The 19,341-nt window shown below is 42.0% G+C and overlaps 1 protein-coding gene across 1 annotated transcript in view; it reads left to right on the forward strand.

Moving 5' to 3' along the window:
• The window catches only part of NDST4 (N-deacetylase and N-sulfotransferase 4), a 70,091-nt gene that overhangs the window by 36,454 nt on the left and 14,296 nt on the right, over positions 1-19,341 (forward strand). Inside the window, exons 4-6 of the mRNA XM_032108249.1 lie at positions 3,751-3,905; positions 9,811-9,996; positions 10,959-11,087. Coding sequence (XP_031964140.1) covers positions 3,751-3,905; positions 9,811-9,996; positions 10,959-11,087 — 470 coding nt within the window. The remainder of the gene's footprint in view (positions 1-3,750; positions 3,906-9,810; positions 9,997-10,958; positions 11,088-19,341) is intronic.

Raw genomic sequence — 19,341 nt, forward strand, 5'->3', positions numbered from 1 at the left:
TGATACCAGGGAAACTTATGGAGCAGAGGAGGAGGCAGCAAGAGGATGGGAGGGTGAGTTTAAAGCCTAGGAATGATGCAGTCTCTGCTTTTCTAGACCCTGAGGCAGCTGTGGAGTAAGGCAGGTCACCCTGGCAGAAGGGAGATGAGGAAGCCTCTGAGGAATGAGTAGAGAGAAGGCAACCAAAAGGATCTATTTGTATCACTGTCACTAAGTCCAGGCCGTTTTCCCTTTGTGCAAGCACTTAATGCTGAGCAACTGCTGCCCAGGAAACCTCATGGACTAAAGATACAGGCTGGAGAGCCTGGGGAAAATAAGAGGCAGAGAGAGATGGAATTACCTGCCTGGAGTCATATAACAAGGTAGTGGCAGACCTGTGGTCAGAGAGCAGCTCTGGAAACAGAACTACAGCGTTCTCCTCACTTCATCCTGACCTGCCTGTGTTGTTACTCCTTCTGGAGATAAATTGGACATGCGTGTAACACAGCAAAACAAACAAAAGCAGCTCGAGGCTCTGAGCTGCTCTAAAGCAGGAAGCTGCTTGGTTGTGGCCATCTCCAGAGCAGAGCTGGTATCAGTCATTCGTGTCCTCTATGAGGTAAGGTGATCCATGGAGTAGAGGAGATGGAGAAGGAGATGGTTTTCTTATTAATATTATGACATAGTGGGCAGTGGCTGGCAGAAAACATGCAGCCTTTGTGAAAAACCCACTCCCTGACCTGCCACTATTTTTCCTTCCTTCCTTCATCCCAACACCCTCCACATTGTCACAGGGTTTCTGATACAAGGCTGACCAATTTCAGAGTTGCTACTGCTGTAGAGAGAGAAAAGAGGAGGATGTGCACGTGTGTCCATCCTCCTAAGGCTCTCGAGGCTCCCCAAAACAGCTCAGAACTACTTCCCGAGGTGAAGCGTGCCCTTGGCTCCATTAAGGGCCTGGATGCAGCCGGGTTTTTAACGGAGCACTTCATTTATAGGGTGGGGATGGCCCTTTGGCGCCTCAGCTTAGTGGAAAGGTTTTGGCATACTCCCCACACAATATGCACTTTTTTGACTCATTATAAATAAAGCATGGAAAGGTGCTCTTTAATTACTGTACACGTGGCTTGCTGACCCACGGAGGCTTTTACTATCAGATATTCAATGTGTTTTATTAGTGCACTGCAGCTGCTGTGCCTTATTGACTTCCTTAGTGTGGGATTGTGCTTTCCTTTCCAAAACCTGGATCATTTTAAAACTACAGCAGGGAGATGAGTGTGGGGACGTGTTGGCAGATGAAACAGTTACATGTTTTCATGGAAAGATGCTGCTGACCCATTGGGTATTGCAGTACATCAGGACACATCACCTGGTAGACTCTGCACTGTATTAACACCATTAACAAAAAGAACGAGCAGACCCTGTTAGTTCTGCAACTTTTCACTTGCTCATGCTGCAGCAATTGAAATTAAGACAGCCTCAGAGTTTGTATATAAGATGCACAAGAATATTGGTAGTAGCTTCCAGTTTAGCTTCAGCTTTGAACTCCAAAGAGACTCTAAGTTATGGTTATAGTTTTAAAAATGGGATTAATTATTATGCACAAAAAACCTTTGAATTACTACCTGTGTAAAGTGCACCCTGCATCTCAAAGCAGACACATGCTCACCCTGTTTATAGGTTTTACGCATTTTTCAGATTTAAATGAAGAAAGCTACAGAAAGAATGTTGGTTGTAAAAGAAGTTAAAACCCCAAAATCCCTTGTTTAGCCCCCAATACTCTGAATAAGGGGTTGGGCAAAAAATATTTAAACAATATAAACAACCACCAAATGCTCCATTAAAACTTTGCATGAGTGTTCTTTGAAATAACACTACCTAAGAATTCATAAAACCAAACAACATTCTTTTCCAAGATTTGCAAGAAAAATTAACCTCATAAGCAATGCCACCACCTTAGGTTAAACTTCCAACCTTTCTGCCTCCCCCCTGGCATTACAGGATGGGGTTATACTTCTTTAAAATGGAAAGCATTATGCTTCATCTTGTTTAATTTTTGTTACATTAAAAGAAGTGCAAAGTTTGATTAGTTGTATATCTAAATTTACAGAGAAATTAGTAGGATTTATTTCAAGAACCACACTCTACTTCAAAAATTCATAAGGCACTAAATTATACTTTGACCTAAATCTACTCTGGTTGTAGTTCTTCATGTTTTTCAAACACTCACTTTTATCCTCTTCATCACTAACTTTGGCTTATCCTCAGTTGCCTCACAAATTCCATTTTCTCCCTCCTCTGTCCTATTTTGAAACCTGTGTTAAGTTTCTTCCCTTGCCTGTGCCTGAGTGACTGCAGGTGAAGCACATAGCCCAAAACCAAGCCAGCAGTCATTCCAAAAATGCAGGGCACAGAGGGAGCAGCCGTCAAGCCTTTCTTTTCAGTATGGAATTCCCTAGTAAACAGGGTTGTTTTCTTTTTCCAGTAGCACTCCCATCAGTGGGAGCAGCTTCCTTAGAACTTGCAGAGTGCTACAAAGAGGGGAGCAAGGGGACTCAGTGACTCTGGGAGAAAGTTACAAAGTACTGCTCTCCTTGTGTAGTGGCATTCTTCAAAAACCACTGCAGAAATGGAAAATAAAAGCCAAGAGCTGAAGTGCAGGCACTGAACAGGCATCTCTGGATGTTCCTGCCAAGTAAGCAGTGGCATCCGTGGAGCATTTGCTTCCAGTGAGTTTTGCAAAACATTAAAAGGCCTGTAAGAAGACAGGATTTCTATGTTTGCATCTGGAGACTGATTTTGGCAATTATTTCTTAGACTGAAGCAAAAAAAACCCCATTCAAATGGCAGAGAACACGGAGGAAAGCTTCTAAAAAACAAATGTTGTTGGGTAGTTTGAGGGTGAAGCTACTGGGATGTCACTTTGCCTTTCCAGGCTGGAAAAGCAGGGCAGACATGTGTCCACAGATGGTAGGAACAGCACTGTGTCCTTTCTCAAATGGAAGGTTTCCTTTGTTCCAGCCACACATCCTCACTTCTGCCTGAAGCAGATGCCCTTCACTAACACAGGAGGTTTTATTTGGTTTACTTTAGGATTAAATCTGACCAAAATTGAATACTGAACCCTAAGAAACATTTGGAAGCCTTTTGCCATTAGAGCTTCATGCTTTCCACCTAATTATATTTTGAAATTTGTTTCACACTTTACCAGAAATTATCAGATTTCAATTAACGAAGGCTAATAAAGTCGTAGTTACGAGGAGGATGGAGGGGTGGCATTGATAAGATTTCATTTTTATCCATATGTTGCCTTTAGAGAGAAAGTATTTTGTATTTAACAGGGACATTATTATGAGGACAAAATGGAAAATAACTGATATATACTGAACCTTTTCTTAATACTGATTGAAGTCTTCATTTGTCCAGCTTTCAAAAGACCTGGCAACCAGCATTAGTATTCCTGACACTGTTGTGTCACGTTAAATCCAAGCTGCCAGGTTATGGGCATGAAAAGATAGCGTGACATTAAATTAAAGCAAAGAGAGAAAACGTGGGGGGGGGGGGGGGTGGTTTTTCAGATCCCATATGTTAAAAAAAAATTCTTACTGCTTATATGTAACATTCCCATAGTTTATAAACATAACAGTAACACAGTGAGACACTCAGGCCAAAGACAGTAGGGTTTTTGGCAGCCTCTTCTGTGTTTAAAAAACAATTATGGGCCTTTTTCACTTTTCTAGTATCTCTTTTCTCCCTTTCTTCCCTCTGCAGGGACTGAGGAGGAGGATGAGGGCGATGACCTGCTGCTGAGATCTGTGGATGAGTTCTGGTGGTTTCCCCACATGTGGAGTCACATGCAGCCACACCTCTTCCACAATGAGTCCTCACTGGTGGAGCAGATGATCCTCAACAAAGAGTTTGCAATTGTGAGTAGAAGTTCCCAAGAGATTTACTAGGATGCCTTCACTACCATGGGCATGCTTTCTGCACTGGTTTTATGCTTGTCAATACAATACCTATATACTTCCTCAGGTATGCAAACAGAGGCAGTGAGGTTAGAAACTCACCTGAACCCAGCCTTTTTGTGACTCAAACGGAATTTGGTCTTAGCCTTTCCAGGCTTTCTGGAGAGAGAGCAGTCCTTCCCCAAGCATCCTGGCAAGACCATAGGGATCAGAATCAGTGAAAACACAGCAAATACCAGCTGGCATTCTAAGCTTTAAGAAGCAGTTTGTACACAGGTTACCACCTTCCTAAAGTCTGCTGCAAACATCCTCAGGAAGGCAGGGAGGAATTTGCAGTGAACCCTAAACCTTGTATATGGTTTGGTTTGGGAGAAATCTTGATGCTGACAGAGCCAACATGTGAAGCTACTGGATTTCACTGTGCCTTTTTTAAATGACCTGCTTGAAATATGCTCTTGATATAGCTAACCTCTTGCTAATATTGATAGATAATGGTGCTCTCCTTTTCCTCGTGCTCTTGACTTCCAAGAGCCATCCTCCCCACCTTGCCCACAGAGCTCACAGTACTTGTGCTATTTACAGCCCTTTCAGGGTAATTCTGCTGCCTTATTGAGCACGACAAAGAGAACCTGAAATCTATAACTGCTGGCTTTGGAAAAGGCACTGTGTGGTCTCTGGTGAGGCACAGAAATGCCAAGCAACCAGAGCCACTCACAGAAGCAGAGGGACACAGTGGGGCTTTCTCAGCTGCTTTGGGAACAGCAATCCCAGCCCTTCCCAGCTCCAAAAGGCCAGGCCCCTTCCTCCCATCCCTGACACGAGCCAAGGCACATCAGGACAAAGGCGGAGGCAGATGCCTGAACAAGCAGTTGGAAGCAATTTATTCTCTTGTTTATGAAAATATTTTCCTAACAACCTTTAAAGAAAATTAATTAAAAATGGCTTAACTGTTTACTCGTTATGCCAGACTTCCCCACTTCCCATCTCTTGCTTGGCAGGATGACTTCTTTTCCTTTCTACAGTTCTGCTTCTCTGTCAGCCTCATTTCTGGCACAGCCTGTTCATGCCTTTTGTGTAGCCTGGCCCAGAGACCCATACAGAGCTGAGATTTTAAATGCAAGAGTAATTTTTTAAACAATCCATATCTCAAGAATACACAGCCCCTTCATCTTTAAACTGACAGGGAAATTCTCCTAGTATTTTCAGGAAACATGAAGTCGTCCAGGTCAAGCCACCTTTGGGAGTAAAATCTATAGCACAGCCTGAAAACAGAGCTGGTAATGGAATCTGTTTGTAACTTCAACTCCAGAAAGATAAAGCCCGTGTCCTGAAGGGTAGAGACTCCTTAGGGTGCCTATAAATAAGGAGCTGATGTCAGTGAAAAGCTGCTGTTATTACACTTTTATTTCCTGCTAACACTTGGACAGGGGTTATATGAACCCTTTGACCTTGAATCTATATGAGCTGTACAATTTACTTAGGAGAACATTCCTTTTCAAAAGCCTTCCTCTGAAATTCTCTCTTGTGGGAGAAATTTATCTTCCCGATACGACAGCCTTCCTGATAGCTATCAGAGAGGTCCCAGCCATGACTTCAGAGTGGGTTTGATTCCTCCCTGGCTTTCTCATCCTCAGCATCATGTCTTATTTGAGAAAAAAACTCCCTGTTCTGCAGCTGCACTACTCCGAGCCCTCCAAGTTAAAGCAAACCTCTTTCCATTATTCTTTGATTTCACAATGTGGATCCAGATTTAAATTTGACATCTGGAACAATGCATAGAAGATTTGCTTGCTGTTACACGTTTTGTTTGTTGTCCACTATCTTTATTTAATATTATACTCAGGAGAACACAGCTTGATGCTGGTGCCATTTTCTCTTGCATTTCTCTTTTATTGACCACATCTCCCCACATCCTGTTTTGGCTGCAGATGGAGGTGATACCTTGTGTCAGCTTCTGCAAGGAAAGCTGCAGTAATTATTTGGAAGTGTGATCACATTAATTCTTCACCTAATACGCTATTTCTTTGTTCACTTTTTTTAAACATGGCTAAGAAAGTAACAGGGTCTTCAGGAAGGGAGAGCACATCATTATATCCAAGAACAATAGTCAAGGTGGCTTAAGATCCCAAATAACACACTGAAGTTCTGTGTATTAAGACCTGTTGGCTCCCCTGGCAGATAGATAAAAGCCTTGGCTCTGTTTCCTATGGCTTTATCCACACCTCCTAACAATGCTCTGTAAAATGGGAGCTTACAATTGCAGCTGCCTCAAACAGCTCTGTCACAACACACAGATTGAAATCAGGTATTTAAACAGTTCTGTACACACAGAACAAATTGCTAATTAGGTATCTAATAGCCTTGATTTCAGTGCAGATATAGACACCTCTGTACATGTGGGGCTTAGTAAAAATCAACAGCCTTCAAAGGATTCCCCTCCACATGCATTGCTTGTGAACCAGGGGAGTGCCTTCGACCAGAGCCCTCCAAATTGTTCTATCAATCACTGAGATATTTATCATTTCCACTGTTTCATGCCTACATGGTGAGAGGAAGAAACTCCCATCTTGCATAAATGTCATTGTCCCACCACTCTGGATCTGGCAGGCAGCAGGGGATGCTTGGCCTGGCAAACTCCCTATCCATGTGTACCTGAGTAACAGGCCCCACAGCTGCCCCATCCATAGTCCCATTCCCAAAGTCCTCACTGCCAAATCTCTCATTAACATTGAGATCCTCAGCCTCAGAGGAACAAGGGACAGAGATTTTAACTGCGGTAAAGTAAGTTGCAGGCTACCCAGAGCTTTGCTATCCCAGTGCTATCCTGTTTATGTAAATATGGATGGTGTGTTCCAGAGCCTGCCTAAGGAAATGGGAAACTACAATTATGTTGATTATCAGTTGGGTTTGAGTTGATTGTGTTTTGTGGTTTGCGTTTTTTCTTTATCAGACAATCCCAAAACCCTTTAAAGACACTAATCAACAAAACCTCAGATTAAATTTTACAAACAGATACTTCTTCAAGTATTATTCTCCTTGTTTATAGGCAATGCAATGGATAGAAAGAGAGACAAAAAATTGCTCAAGCAGAAGTCTCTGATAGCATATACTCCAAAAATCAAGCAAACCAAGTTTTCCCTGCCATCAATAACAAGATATTCCTCCTCTCCCTTTTGTACAGCCTTATCTGACAAAAACAAGTAGAATGCATCTAATCCAAAGCCTGTAGCTCTTTATTTCATCCCTTGATTTGTTTGCTCAGTGATTATCTTCTGTGCTCATTTGAGTACAGAGCCCAAAGCACAGTGGAGACAGGGCAAAAACTGTCACTGACTCTACAAGGCAGCTGTGAGCTGATAGGAAGAAGAAAGAAAGATATAAAACTAAATAAATCAATTGAGAACCTGTCTGGCAGCACTCCTTGGCTCCCACCTTCTGCTTATAACAAGCTGCAGATGCACATCAGCACTTCCTCTGCCTGGAACTCATGAGCTGCCCAAACCACAGATACACCATGAGCTTTTAATACACCAATTAAATACCAACAATATGAGGCCCAGTGACCACATAGCTAAGGCAAAGTATCTACATGTGATGAAAAGAGTCTAATTTGTCCCATTATTAATACCTGTTGTTAATGTGGGGAAGGAGAGATGCCCACTGGAGATTGCCTCTAAAAATGGGCTGTAAGTATAGGGATAACATCATCCTGTGCAGCAGGATGAGATTCATTCTGCCTCACCTTGTTTTCTCATGAAGTACTCATTTGCTGCATCACCGACTATCAGACAAAGCCAAAAGGTTTGACAAACTTAGCTGAGGTTGTATTTAGCTTTTTCATCTAATAAAAGCCTTCATACCTGCACTTTGACTGTGTGAAAAGATCTACATAAAATTTTTTAAATTAAATGTTCGCCTTCTTATTTTCTCTGACAATGGCCAATCATAGCTATTTTCCAAACTAAACAAAAAAGCACAAGTTTTGAAATGAAGAAAAAAGCCAATGTACATTTTGAATGAAAAATCAGGAAATTGTTCCTTAGAAGAGATAAGAAAATATGCTCAGTACAGGTATTTCTCATATCTTGACACACCAGTATACTTCTCCTTTAACACATGAGTTTTCACTCCCAAAGTAAGTCTAATTACAAAATGAGAGGAAAAGAAGAAAAGAGCAACAGAAAATTACTGCAAGGGGGCACACAGTATTTAATCTTCCCAGGTGAACTGCAAATAGAACTGCCCAAAGAAAATACAATTATTTGTTAGTTGTTTCTTCTTAAATCCATATTGGATATCTGAGTGCCTGATGTATCTGTGTGATGAACTATGTAGTGTGCAGGTTTTACTCAGAGGCCAATTTGCTTCTCTGTTGAGAACTCATAAAAGCTGCCTTATTTTATTTGTGAATGGCAGATGACCATTTCAGCATTCTGTTGCTATGGCAATTCCAGCATCAAATAGTAGGGAGATAAACAGGATCTTACGCGTATTCATCCAGATCCCCTCTTTGGGATATGTCATCCAGAGCAGTGCTCATCACCAGCCTCAGGGCACATTCACCTTACATCTCTGTTTCTGTGTACTCCCTTCCTCACATTTGGGGCAGGTTTGTGCATTCCAGCTGCGACAGGATGTTCAGGTTAACAGTTGGACAGACTGAGCATCACAGACCTCTCAGGCATGGCAGTAAATGGCCAGATTTAAAGAAATCTTTTGATACAGCTTTTTCCTTTTAACATGTCCGTGGCAAAAAAACCCACAAAACAAAACAGGGTGATTTACCATCTCTCATTATAGAGCTATCCCTCCTTCCACCCTTAAACTGACTCATGCCTCTCAAGTAGGTAACAGCATTAATAAGCTGAAATTATGTTTTGTTCTCAATAAATTACAAGAGAGTTTGGGTTTCTCTTCTACAAGAACAGTCAGTAACCTGAGATCTGTACTGTAAGGAATAGATAATTTTAAGTGGTTGCATTATGTGATGTAGGAATGAGTGTTCCCTACAGATTTAACTTAATTTTTGCTAATGAATCAAAATCCCTTCTTGTTTAAGTACTTGAGGATGCCCAGCAGAACCTGTTGTTCCTGGAATTAAAGGAATCAATGGATAATGTGGGCAAAAGGCAGGGCAAAAAAACCCATAAAATAATCTCGTATTTTAGCCTTTTCCCTCTGCACATCAGTTTTAAAGGAATAGAAAAGAGCTGATGTGCCCTGTAGTACTGGGAGCAAGATGAATTTGTGCCTTCAGAAGAGATTTTCAAGATAGCCTATAGATTATATTCATGAAGATGCACATATTTCCATATAGAAATGGAGCTAAATATAAGTATTTATAAAATGAAAAAGTAGTCCAAGCTATTTTTTATTACTACCTTAATACCATGGAAAAAAAAAAAGGAGGTTCAGAAGATATGAGGAATATTTATTTATTAAATTAGGAAGGAATCTTGCTCCTGTTCCAGAACTGGGAAACAAAATCCCATGTATGCCACTGCAACTTTTTTTTCCCCGTTTACTAGCTTAGTAAATAAGCAACATTGGTTCACTGGATTACCTTTAAAAAGAACCAGACAGGTAGGATGCATATTAAAATAGATGCAATACGTAACAGAACAGGAGGCAAATCTATTCCATGCAACAGCAGTGTAACACGATCCAGGAGGATTACTTCTCGCTGTAGTTGCCAAACTGTAATTCCAGTTCCCTCCTCCTCCCCCCATTTTCAGCTGCAATTAGTACAAGTCTAAGGCCAGCAACTTCTCCAGTGCCACTGTGTGCAGGAAAAAAGCTTTGAATAATTACATGGCTGGTTTTTTTGTATGTTCCTGACTCTCCCCATCCCTCTGGTGCACTGCAGGAGCACGGCATCCCGACTGGCATGGGCTACGCAGTGGCCCCGCACCACTCCGGGGTGTACCCGGTGCACATGCAGCTCTACGAGGCCTGGAAGAAGGTGTGGCACATCCGGGTGACCAGCACAGAAGAGTATCCACACCTGAAGCCTGCACGGTACAGACGGGGCTTCATCCACAATGGCATCATGGTACACTGCATTTCCATGTTCATAGCAATAGTACTGCAGGGACCCCAAAGGGGGCTGTTCTTACTGAGTGCCTCAAGTTTCCCAGCATCGTTAAAATTCCCTGGGATCGAAGAGTTGTAAGGATGCCAAAAGAGTGCATTTGTTAAGCAGTTTAAAGGAGGGGGAAAAAAACAAGGCACACAAATTCAGGCAACTGCAAGAGTATTCCTGAGAAACTAAATGTGCTCGTGGTCCCATCAGCTGCCAACCGAGTCATGGCTGCACTCTGTGAAATCATTAAACTGCCTAAGACCTGTGTTCCAAGCTCTGCTTCATCTTTATGCATGGCAGGATTAGAAATCCTTCACCTGGGAAGGTGAACGGGTGTAAGTAATCTCCTCCAGCACTTCTCTGAGGCTGAAGTTTCAGCTCTGCTCCTGAAATTCCCAGAGCCAGGACTGGGATACCTGCCTGGCTCTTCCAGTCCATGCGCTCGTGTGAGGAGAGAGAAAGCTCCTCCCATGTGCCTAAAAGTGCACAGAGGACAGGAGAACTGATCAAGTTCTTTGGCCTGTCCTACCAGCCAGCTGCACCCCTCTAGAGAGGGGAGACACAAAGATTGGGTGTGCTTAAGTGAAGTGACAAGTATTCCAAGGGTGGTTGAAAGTCCCAAAAGCAGATCTGATTATTGCCTGTGCATACCAAGCCAAAATTGTGATCCCTAAACAAGGCAGAGGGAGTGTCTCAAAACCAAATTCCTGCACAGAGTCCAATTACTGCTGGAACAGACTCAAAATCAGCGTTGTTTCTACACACGTATCCAGATGCTCTGCTAAATGTCAGTTTTGGTTGTTGTTTTATCTGAGTGAAAAAAAAAAACAAAAAACAACAAAAAACCCCCCTGAATTAAGGGAAACAAAAGTCCTTGCCCAGGTCGATTATGTCTCTGCAAAACCTGCAAGCTGCTGTTCTTTTGTTCCCAGGTGCTCCCTCGACAGACCTGTGGCCTTTTCACTCACACTATTTTTTACAAGGAATATCCTGGCGGTCCTCAGGAGCTGGACAAAAGTATCCGAGGAGGTGAACTCTTCCTCACCATTCTCCTGAATCCCGTAGGTACCTTCTTTTGCTCTTTTTCGGACATGCTCACTAACAGGAGGGAGCGAGGGAGGGGAGGAGATCAGTTTGGGAAATAAAAACCAGGACCACTTGCTCAGAGGTAATAAGCAGTTTAAGAAGAAAGGAGAAAAATGTCTTCTGCCAATTTCCACGAAAGCTGTACGTGCAACAATTTCCTGGGAAATGCATTAATTCCAGCTCCTTAGTGTTTCCCAGCCGGAAGCCCGGTCCCCCTGAGAGACTTGTCTGAGGCTGAAACCAACCTGTGAGGGTAGAAAAAGCGGGTCTTGTTCTTTTTTTCCCTTTTTCCACAAGCTTAGCTCCTCAGGCTCTCCTGATACAGCTCAATGGAAGCCCCAGGGCTCAGGCCTGATATCATTCCTCCACCACTGGCTCCTAAAAATAGGTTTTGAGCTGCTAAAAACCTGCCTGGTGCCATTTACAACAGCAGCCTAGAGGTGCAAGGAGGAAGGGAAAGAGCCAAAACCCCCCACATATCAATTATTTTTTCTTGCCATTGTCCTCCCTCCTTCCCATTCCACCCAAACAAGCTGCACTAGGCACAAGATAAATGTCTCTTGTCTTGCCAGGTGGCCTCGTTTTCAGTGAGTTTAAATTGCAGTACTCAGTGGCTCCTCTGCAGAGCTAAAGAAACTTCAGGTGGAGCTGACTCTCAAATCCAGGTCACTTTTATTTAGACAGCTAAATATAGATTTTCGGTATTATACAATTAGATGCTTGTGAGTGAAAATTTTGGCTGGGTAAGTAACAGTGTCTGAGTCAGATTCAGTGGGCTTAAAGAAATGGGACATTTCTATCAGGAATTTTTCTATACTGTACACATGACACATCATTTGAGAATATAATATATCCCTCTTCTTTATCCTGTCTCTCCATTACCTGCAGTTCTCTCAGGCTGGCTTTTCTTCCCATAGTTTCCTTAAGTGTAACTTGGAATTGACCCTGAGCTTTATCATCCTTTGATCAATGCCTGTGCATTTCTCACTCATGTGAAGATTTCCTCAGACTTGGGCAGTGCAGCAGCCTGCAGCACAGCATGTTCTTACCCCACAAGCAATGCTGAGAACAGCCCAAATTCCTCAGCCAATCTATGTCCCAATAACACGAGAGTGCCACAGATACTCATGGTGGTATTTGAAAAACCTTCAATAATCAACTGTTGATTAAACAATTTTTCAAGAGGTTTACAGAAACTCTGTCCCTTCCTCAGGTTGTGGTTAGCAATTTCAGCAAATGTATTACAAATAAGTATTAAGTTCAAATACCAGAAATGTTTGCGCTTCCATGAAGCAATACCACACAGATGGTTAAATCAGAAAGTTCCCAAGGGACACTGCACTGGAATAAAGTTTGCAGAGAGATTGTCAAGGGGATCTTCTGATGGAATTTTTTTTTAAATGGCTTCTGCTGCATACTCTGTGGCTCAGAGAGGTATTTTCACTTTCTAATTTATGAATCCTAAAGATGAGTCATGTCTGGCAGAGATGATTTAGTAGTAGGCAGAGGAGGGATAAATTCCGCCAAGACAGACAGAAATCAACTTCCTTTGAGTTTTAATGAGGGTTATAAGAATCCCAGGCAGACCTTTGCAGAATCCAGCTAAGGCAGCAGGCTGCTCAAGTCTGCAGTTTGGGGTACCTACTCTGTGCATAAACACTTCAAAGCAAAGCTCATTAAAGTTAGTGGGAAAGGCTCAGCAAACAGACGGGGCTTGAAATAAACCCAAACAGTGAAACTCTTTCAAAAGGTATCAATCCAGCTCCCCTCAGAAGGGTTTCCTTCATTTGGAGGCTTAGAGCAATAACAAGGAGCTTCAGATGTATGTGCAAATAAATAGAAATACAGTTTAGGGCAGAAGATGAAACATTATCTTCTTGGACTTTTGTTTTACTATTTCATACAAGTAAGAAAAATTTCAGTTGAAAGTTTCCTATCTCCCTTGCCAGGCCAAAGCAATCAGGGTTAAGTCATAATCATCTTGATGTTATTTACTATGTGATTTGACAAACATCAAAACCCAGTGAGTCACTAAATCTTAATTAGGACAGACCTCCCAAAAGCCATAGCATCAGCACTTGCGCAGCAGCAGCGAAAAGAGAGCAGCAAAACCACCACACTCACTAGAAAGAAGGGAACAGGAAAAAATGACATCTAAAACTTCAATCAACCAAAATGTAAAAAAACTTTACAAAACTGGTTTTGTGCCCAATAATTTTGATAGCAAAAGAAAACTTTTCCCAAGACTGAGATTCTTGTGACAGCATAAATGTCTCTATTAAGTGTAGTAAGACCTTAAGCCAAGAAAACACATTATTACTCAAAATAGTGCATTGCTACTCATGGTGTATCTTCAAAGCCAGAAATTTAATGCCAAAGAGCATCAGACAAGAAGAACACCATGTCCTTAACAGGAATATAACACTACCCAGCTATGTAAATATGTTAGAAAATTCTCTGGTTCTGATCAGCCTTGCGAAAAAATATTTAGATTTTCTGCAGGTGTGCAGCATTCCACAGCTCCGGCAGCTGAAACAAAGTCAACTTGAAACTCGTAAAAATTTACGTTCTGTTTAAAACCATTTTGAACAGCATCACGTCATCTTTTCTCTTCCTAAACCTTTCCAATTCTTTACAACTTTTTGCAATGTTTTGAGATGCTTTCAAAGATACTTTTTAACATTTGCTTCACTGGGTTATGCAAATAGAAAAAAAATTTATGGCATTTCAAGGAGTTCAACATTTCAGTCATTATCAGCCTTTTTAAAATTCTACCTATCATTATTTGCTTAGCTCAATTATGCTTTAGAATATCTTTTTCTTCTCACAGAATACATTCTTAAAATCTCCCTTCCTCATTGTTTCCTTCAGCACTGCTGTGCCACGTTCCTTTCCATTTAAACATCTTCCCATCAACTTCCCAGGCACTTCTGGTTTTGCCACACTCCATGGAGAAAGACAAGTTAACCAGCATTAAAACCAGCCTGCTTTAAGGTGCCTTTTTTTTTTTTTTTTTTTTGTAAAGGGAGTTTGGTGTGGAAGCTGTGGTGTGCCAAGGTATCTCCCAAGGCTCCCAGCATCTGCTGTCATGACCAAACACGGAGCAAGAGGTGGAATGAACAAACGGGATGAACAGAGCAAATCCCTCGCTTTGCTTCCAAATGTAACCCATGAAAATTCGGAATTTCAAAGACCGCATTTGTAACATACAGTCCCCAAAACTGAAACGCTTTCGGCAGGAAAAAAGAAAAAGCAAGTTTCTCACAGGAAAAGTTAGAGAACTCCATTGGAGTTGAAAGGTTTCAGGGGGATTTTCCACATCTGAATGTCAGGCTCCAAACAAAGTGGGTTCTCTGACCGCTGCCCTTCATTCAGTCTCCCGGGAAAAGCTGTGACATGTTTAATGCTTTTACAAACCGTTCTATTTATCACCTCTTCAGCATCCACAAGGTCTCCCACTATCTGTTTGATAGCTCCTCTCCTTTCCTCCCCTGCTCCACAGGCCATAAACAACAGCCATAAACGTTTAACAGCCAAGATAAGCTAATAAATACAGCCCTAAATATTATTGCCTCTACAAACAACAGCGAGAGAGTCATTTCTCCTAAAAAACCCACCTCTTTTAACCAGAGAGCTTTTTATTAAGCCAGCAAGTGACAGCACAAAAGGCACCTCAGTGGAACACTGCAGCAAAAATCGGTGCGTGGGGCTCTGAGGAGACCCAGCAGCACCCACTGGCTCGGTTGAGTTGTCAGTGAATTGGATTTATTTACCAACACGGTGCATTTTTTCCCATTACCTGGTCACCTTGAAAAGCGTTTGGATAACCCAGGATACTGCCTCCCCCTTTCCTGCAGCACCCTTCCTATTCTTCCTTTCTTTGCCTCCTTGTCACACAGCAATTTACCTGGGCTGACTCTTCCTCTCGCAGGACATTTTTGTTCTGTCTCCATTGTCTCCTTTTTAAAGTTCCACCATAAAAATGGGCACAAGTCATTTTTCTCTATATTTTTATATATATAACCCTCCCTAGTCTAGATTTACACCTGCCTCACCACATAGGATCTAGAGTCAGGCATACCCTGCACAACACTTGCCCACAAAACCAACAAAGTATCACGTACTTGCAACTGACAGATCAGGTTAAAAATGGAAAAGCAGCAGAAAAAGGGAGAAGTTAAACGCTTCTTCAGGCTTCTCTTCCCACTTCAATCAAACACCCGTAAGAAGCTTTAACCAGAGGTGAAACGTGGCAGATGAATTTCAGGAAGATTAGCTTCTTTTGCAGGAATTTGGTTGTCAAGAGCAAAATCAGACCTGTGATTGAAAGGTAACTTTGAACTCCCCTCAGCAGAAGCTACAGGCAGCCCATAACAATGCACATTATTATTCTAGCTCCCTCGGAAGTGGCATGGGACGTTTTTAATTCTGAAGGCCACTTAAAGGCATTTCCATTTTTAAACTCTCACCGTGACTAAAGGGTTATTGCTCGTTTCCAGCCTGTTAGATCGACATTCTCCACGTCCCGCATGTGCCACACTTGGAAGATTTTGTTCTTGTTTCCTGCTCTCGCTCATCACAGAGACAGAGGAGAATCACACGTTATTGCTTTGGAATATTAAAAGCAAATGCAGAGAGGGGTTAATTTATACCTTCCACTAGAGACTTGGGAATGTTATTATGAAACATCGTGAGTGTTGATAATATTTTTCTTTTTATTTGCTTTGTTTCTCTGAGCATAGCTGTAGAAGGAATAAAAAATAACCTTGGGCATTGTAGGAAATGTGCTGCAATCCAAAAGTAATTCACAGAGCAGTTCTGCTGAGGGCCCTGTGAGCTGAGCATCTCAGCACATTTTGGGGACAGGAAAAGCAGGCAGGCAACCTCCCCACTAAATAAATGTCAATATTTGTGGAGCTGCAATTATCAGGGTACAGCCCACAGGGAGAGACGTGTCCCTCTCCAACCCGACACGAGGGAAAGGTTCATTCTACCAAATTAAAAGGCAGTTTTGTTAACAAGTTACATCAGAATTTATCTTAATAGTGATAAACACACCAAATCAGCCCAACCTTCCTCATGTTTTTCAATCTTTTCCCCCCTTGGTAAATCATTATTTTTCCCCCTCATCCCACATGGCTACCCCAGCTGCACAGAGCTACTACAGGGAAATATTATCCCATGGAAACTCAAGCCTTCAGCAGCATATTTAGAAACTAATTAGCTTAAAACCCAGAGCATGAAGAAAACGTTTCAAGGATAGCACATCTCCTTTCCTTCTTTCATGACATTTTCCAGCTTTATGAAAGCTGATGCTCCACTCCACATATTTTGATATTTTACCAGAATTACTTCCCAGCAAGTTGGGTGGTGGCAGAAATAGCAATAAATGACTGCGTGTCAACAAGGGGCTTATTGGGGAAAGAGGGAAAGAATCTGTTACCTTCGTGCACACACCATGCAATAGTTTATTAAAGTGTCAGGAGCAAGCCTTTAAGGTGAAAGCAAGCTGACTCAGAATTCTCTGATTATTGAAAATGAATCCTTAATAGAAGTAAATGGACAAGAACAAAATTTCCTCGCTGTGCTCGCCATTCAAAATTAATTGGAAAGTGGATGATTTGAGAATATTATATCCTCTAGTGAACTGAAAATGCTGCATTTTTTTTCTCTGAAACCAAGAGTGGGGAATTAAATTAACTCTGAGGTTTGTTTGCTCAGAGTAGGCCACCAAACTGGATTAATTAATCATCATTTATGAACACTCTATAACCCAGGGCAGTCAGAAAACTGCTAAAATAGCAACATGACACTAGAACCATTATAAAAACAAATGATAAATTTCCTTCATCTCCAAGCTGTATCAACTTGCCAGGCATTTCTTTGCAGTTCAAAAGAAAATATCCTGGAGAAAACTCTTACTTAGTGTTTATAGGGGTGCTCAGAATAAACAGAATGATGATGTACACTTGTTCTGCAACTTCATGTGCTGTGCAGGGTCCTGGGCAGTCATTTCCATAGGAAATGCCAGGATTGCGTTTCCTTCCTCTGCCTGAAGACTACAGGGTGTTGTGTTAGGGATAAAAGACATCATTCATCTGATCATTCCAAACTCAGTTAGAAGCAGATCTTAATTTACCACATCTCTAAGGAGAAATGGCAGAGAATCTGTCATTTATGGGCATTAATCCAAACTAATCATCCTTTGGACTTCTTTTTGCCTGGATGTCCCTTGCCCTCCATAGCTCTGCTTCATGTTAAGCTTGACTTAAGCCAAACCCATTTCAACCTGCTTAATTTCCCGAACTTGAACTTGGGTTTATTCTTGAGTCTGAGCTGAATAGATTTATATATTTTTAGAGAGAGTTTATAGCCTAAGGAAGTCTTTTCAATGAGAAAACACAGATGGCAAGAAAAAAAATACCTATATCATGAATTTCACCAGAAAATGGAAATAACAAGAGGATTGAATTGCTGTAGACTTCTGCAAAGGCTTCCTGGGGCCCACAGATGTGAGTGGCAGCAGCGCATTTGGGCAGAATTTATTCAGCTTTGGCCACAATTAGCTGTGCTGCTGATCACTTACACAAGTGTGACAAATGAACAGACATAAAACATCCATTCAGATTTTCCACCCTCACGCAGCTACACACCAATTGCACAAATTCATCAAAAGCAGCAGTTACTTTTTCACAGGTTCTGAGCTCGTGTGCTAAGAGGAAAAAAAAACAAAATCCATTTTTTCTAATCGCAAGCTTTGAAAAATAATAGATATATTTGAAAAATAGTATTATTTGAAAATTAATGGATATATAACTAATATACGTAACTAATGGATTAGAACTTCCCAACCAATTTTCTTCATCTGGGACCCCACACATCTGTGGTGTCAAAAATGTGTATGACCTGGGAAACAGTGGCTGTGTTGGCATGTATTCATGACTTAGCCTTTGTTTTAGAAGCAAAACTTGGAGAGATAATAGAAAAAAAATAAAATATGAAACCTAGCAACTGTATTCTCAGAAGGAAAGGAACAAGGCACAGGATTGTTCTGTCAATACTAAGGAATTCATTTAATCCTGCCAACTAAACAATGGAAAAGTAGAAAGCGTTCCCGGGTAAATGAGAAACAATTTTGCTCTTCCAGTAGGGAATTTTAAAACAACATAGAGGCTCTGCAGCATTTCTACAGCTGTCCCAAGGCCACTTCCCACCAGTGATGGACAGCAGCTTCCACTCCCATCCTGGGAGCACTCGAGGTGGAGAGCAGACATGGTAACGAATATGGGCATGGGAAATAAAATGCCATTCAATGGTTTTGTTTCCCCTTCAATCAAAGACAAAAATGCTTCTGTCCAAACACTGACTTTGTTGCTTTCTTTAGAGATATTACATTTGGAAAATATTTGATTATCCTGTCAAAAACATTAAAGTATAAACAGATGTGCAGAGTGGAAAGGGAGTAAAAGTAAAAAAAACCAAAAAAAGGGCGATTTTTCAGGCACATAAATGATTTTGCTTCAGCAGCAGAAGGGTCATGAATATGAATAGCGCTGAATTCTAGAGAAACCATTTGTCATTATTAAAATTAGTGCTTTGTCAACACAAAACTCTCCCTCCCAGCTTCCTCTTAGCCACACAAACAGCTGCATTACGGGATTCATTATCAGGGAATGGGGCTCTGGCGGGACAAGCCTGTAATCCGTAATGGGAGGCTGCTCAGGGTGGGAAAGGGATGAGACACTCCAGACTGAAAGAGGCGGTGCTGTGGCCAGCCTGGCACGGAGCTGCTGGCGATTAGCACATGAAAATCTGGCAGGTCTGCATTCCTCAGCCGCGGCCTCCCATTTGCACAGCCAGGAATCCAAGGGGCTGCCATCCAGATCCCGTTCCGGGAGCCTGCGCTTGGAGCGGCCGCGCGGCAAAACTGAGAGCACAATGGAAAACCGCGGAGGAGCAAAATTCATTTCTGTGGGAGACGGGCGTGCGGGAGAGGAGCCGAGCAGTAAATGCACTTCCACATTGCCGCAAGAACACCACGGAGTGCCCGACACGCCTCTGTTATGCACAAGGCCCAGCTACAGCCCTTGCATTAATTCCTCCCTTCTTGCAAATCTTATTAAGAGGTGTAAAAGCAAGGCAAAAAGCTCCTAATACAGTAAGCATCAGTTTCCTCTCAGAAGAGCAGAATTCCCACATGAGACCCATCTCTGGCTCCTAGGCTTTCCA

Source organism: Corvus moneduloides, chromosome 5 (genome assembly GCF_009650955.1).
Source record: "Corvus moneduloides isolate bCorMon1 chromosome 5, bCorMon1.pri, whole genome shotgun sequence".
Lineage (NCBI taxonomy): Eukaryota > Metazoa > Chordata > Aves > Passeriformes > Corvidae > Corvus > Corvus moneduloides.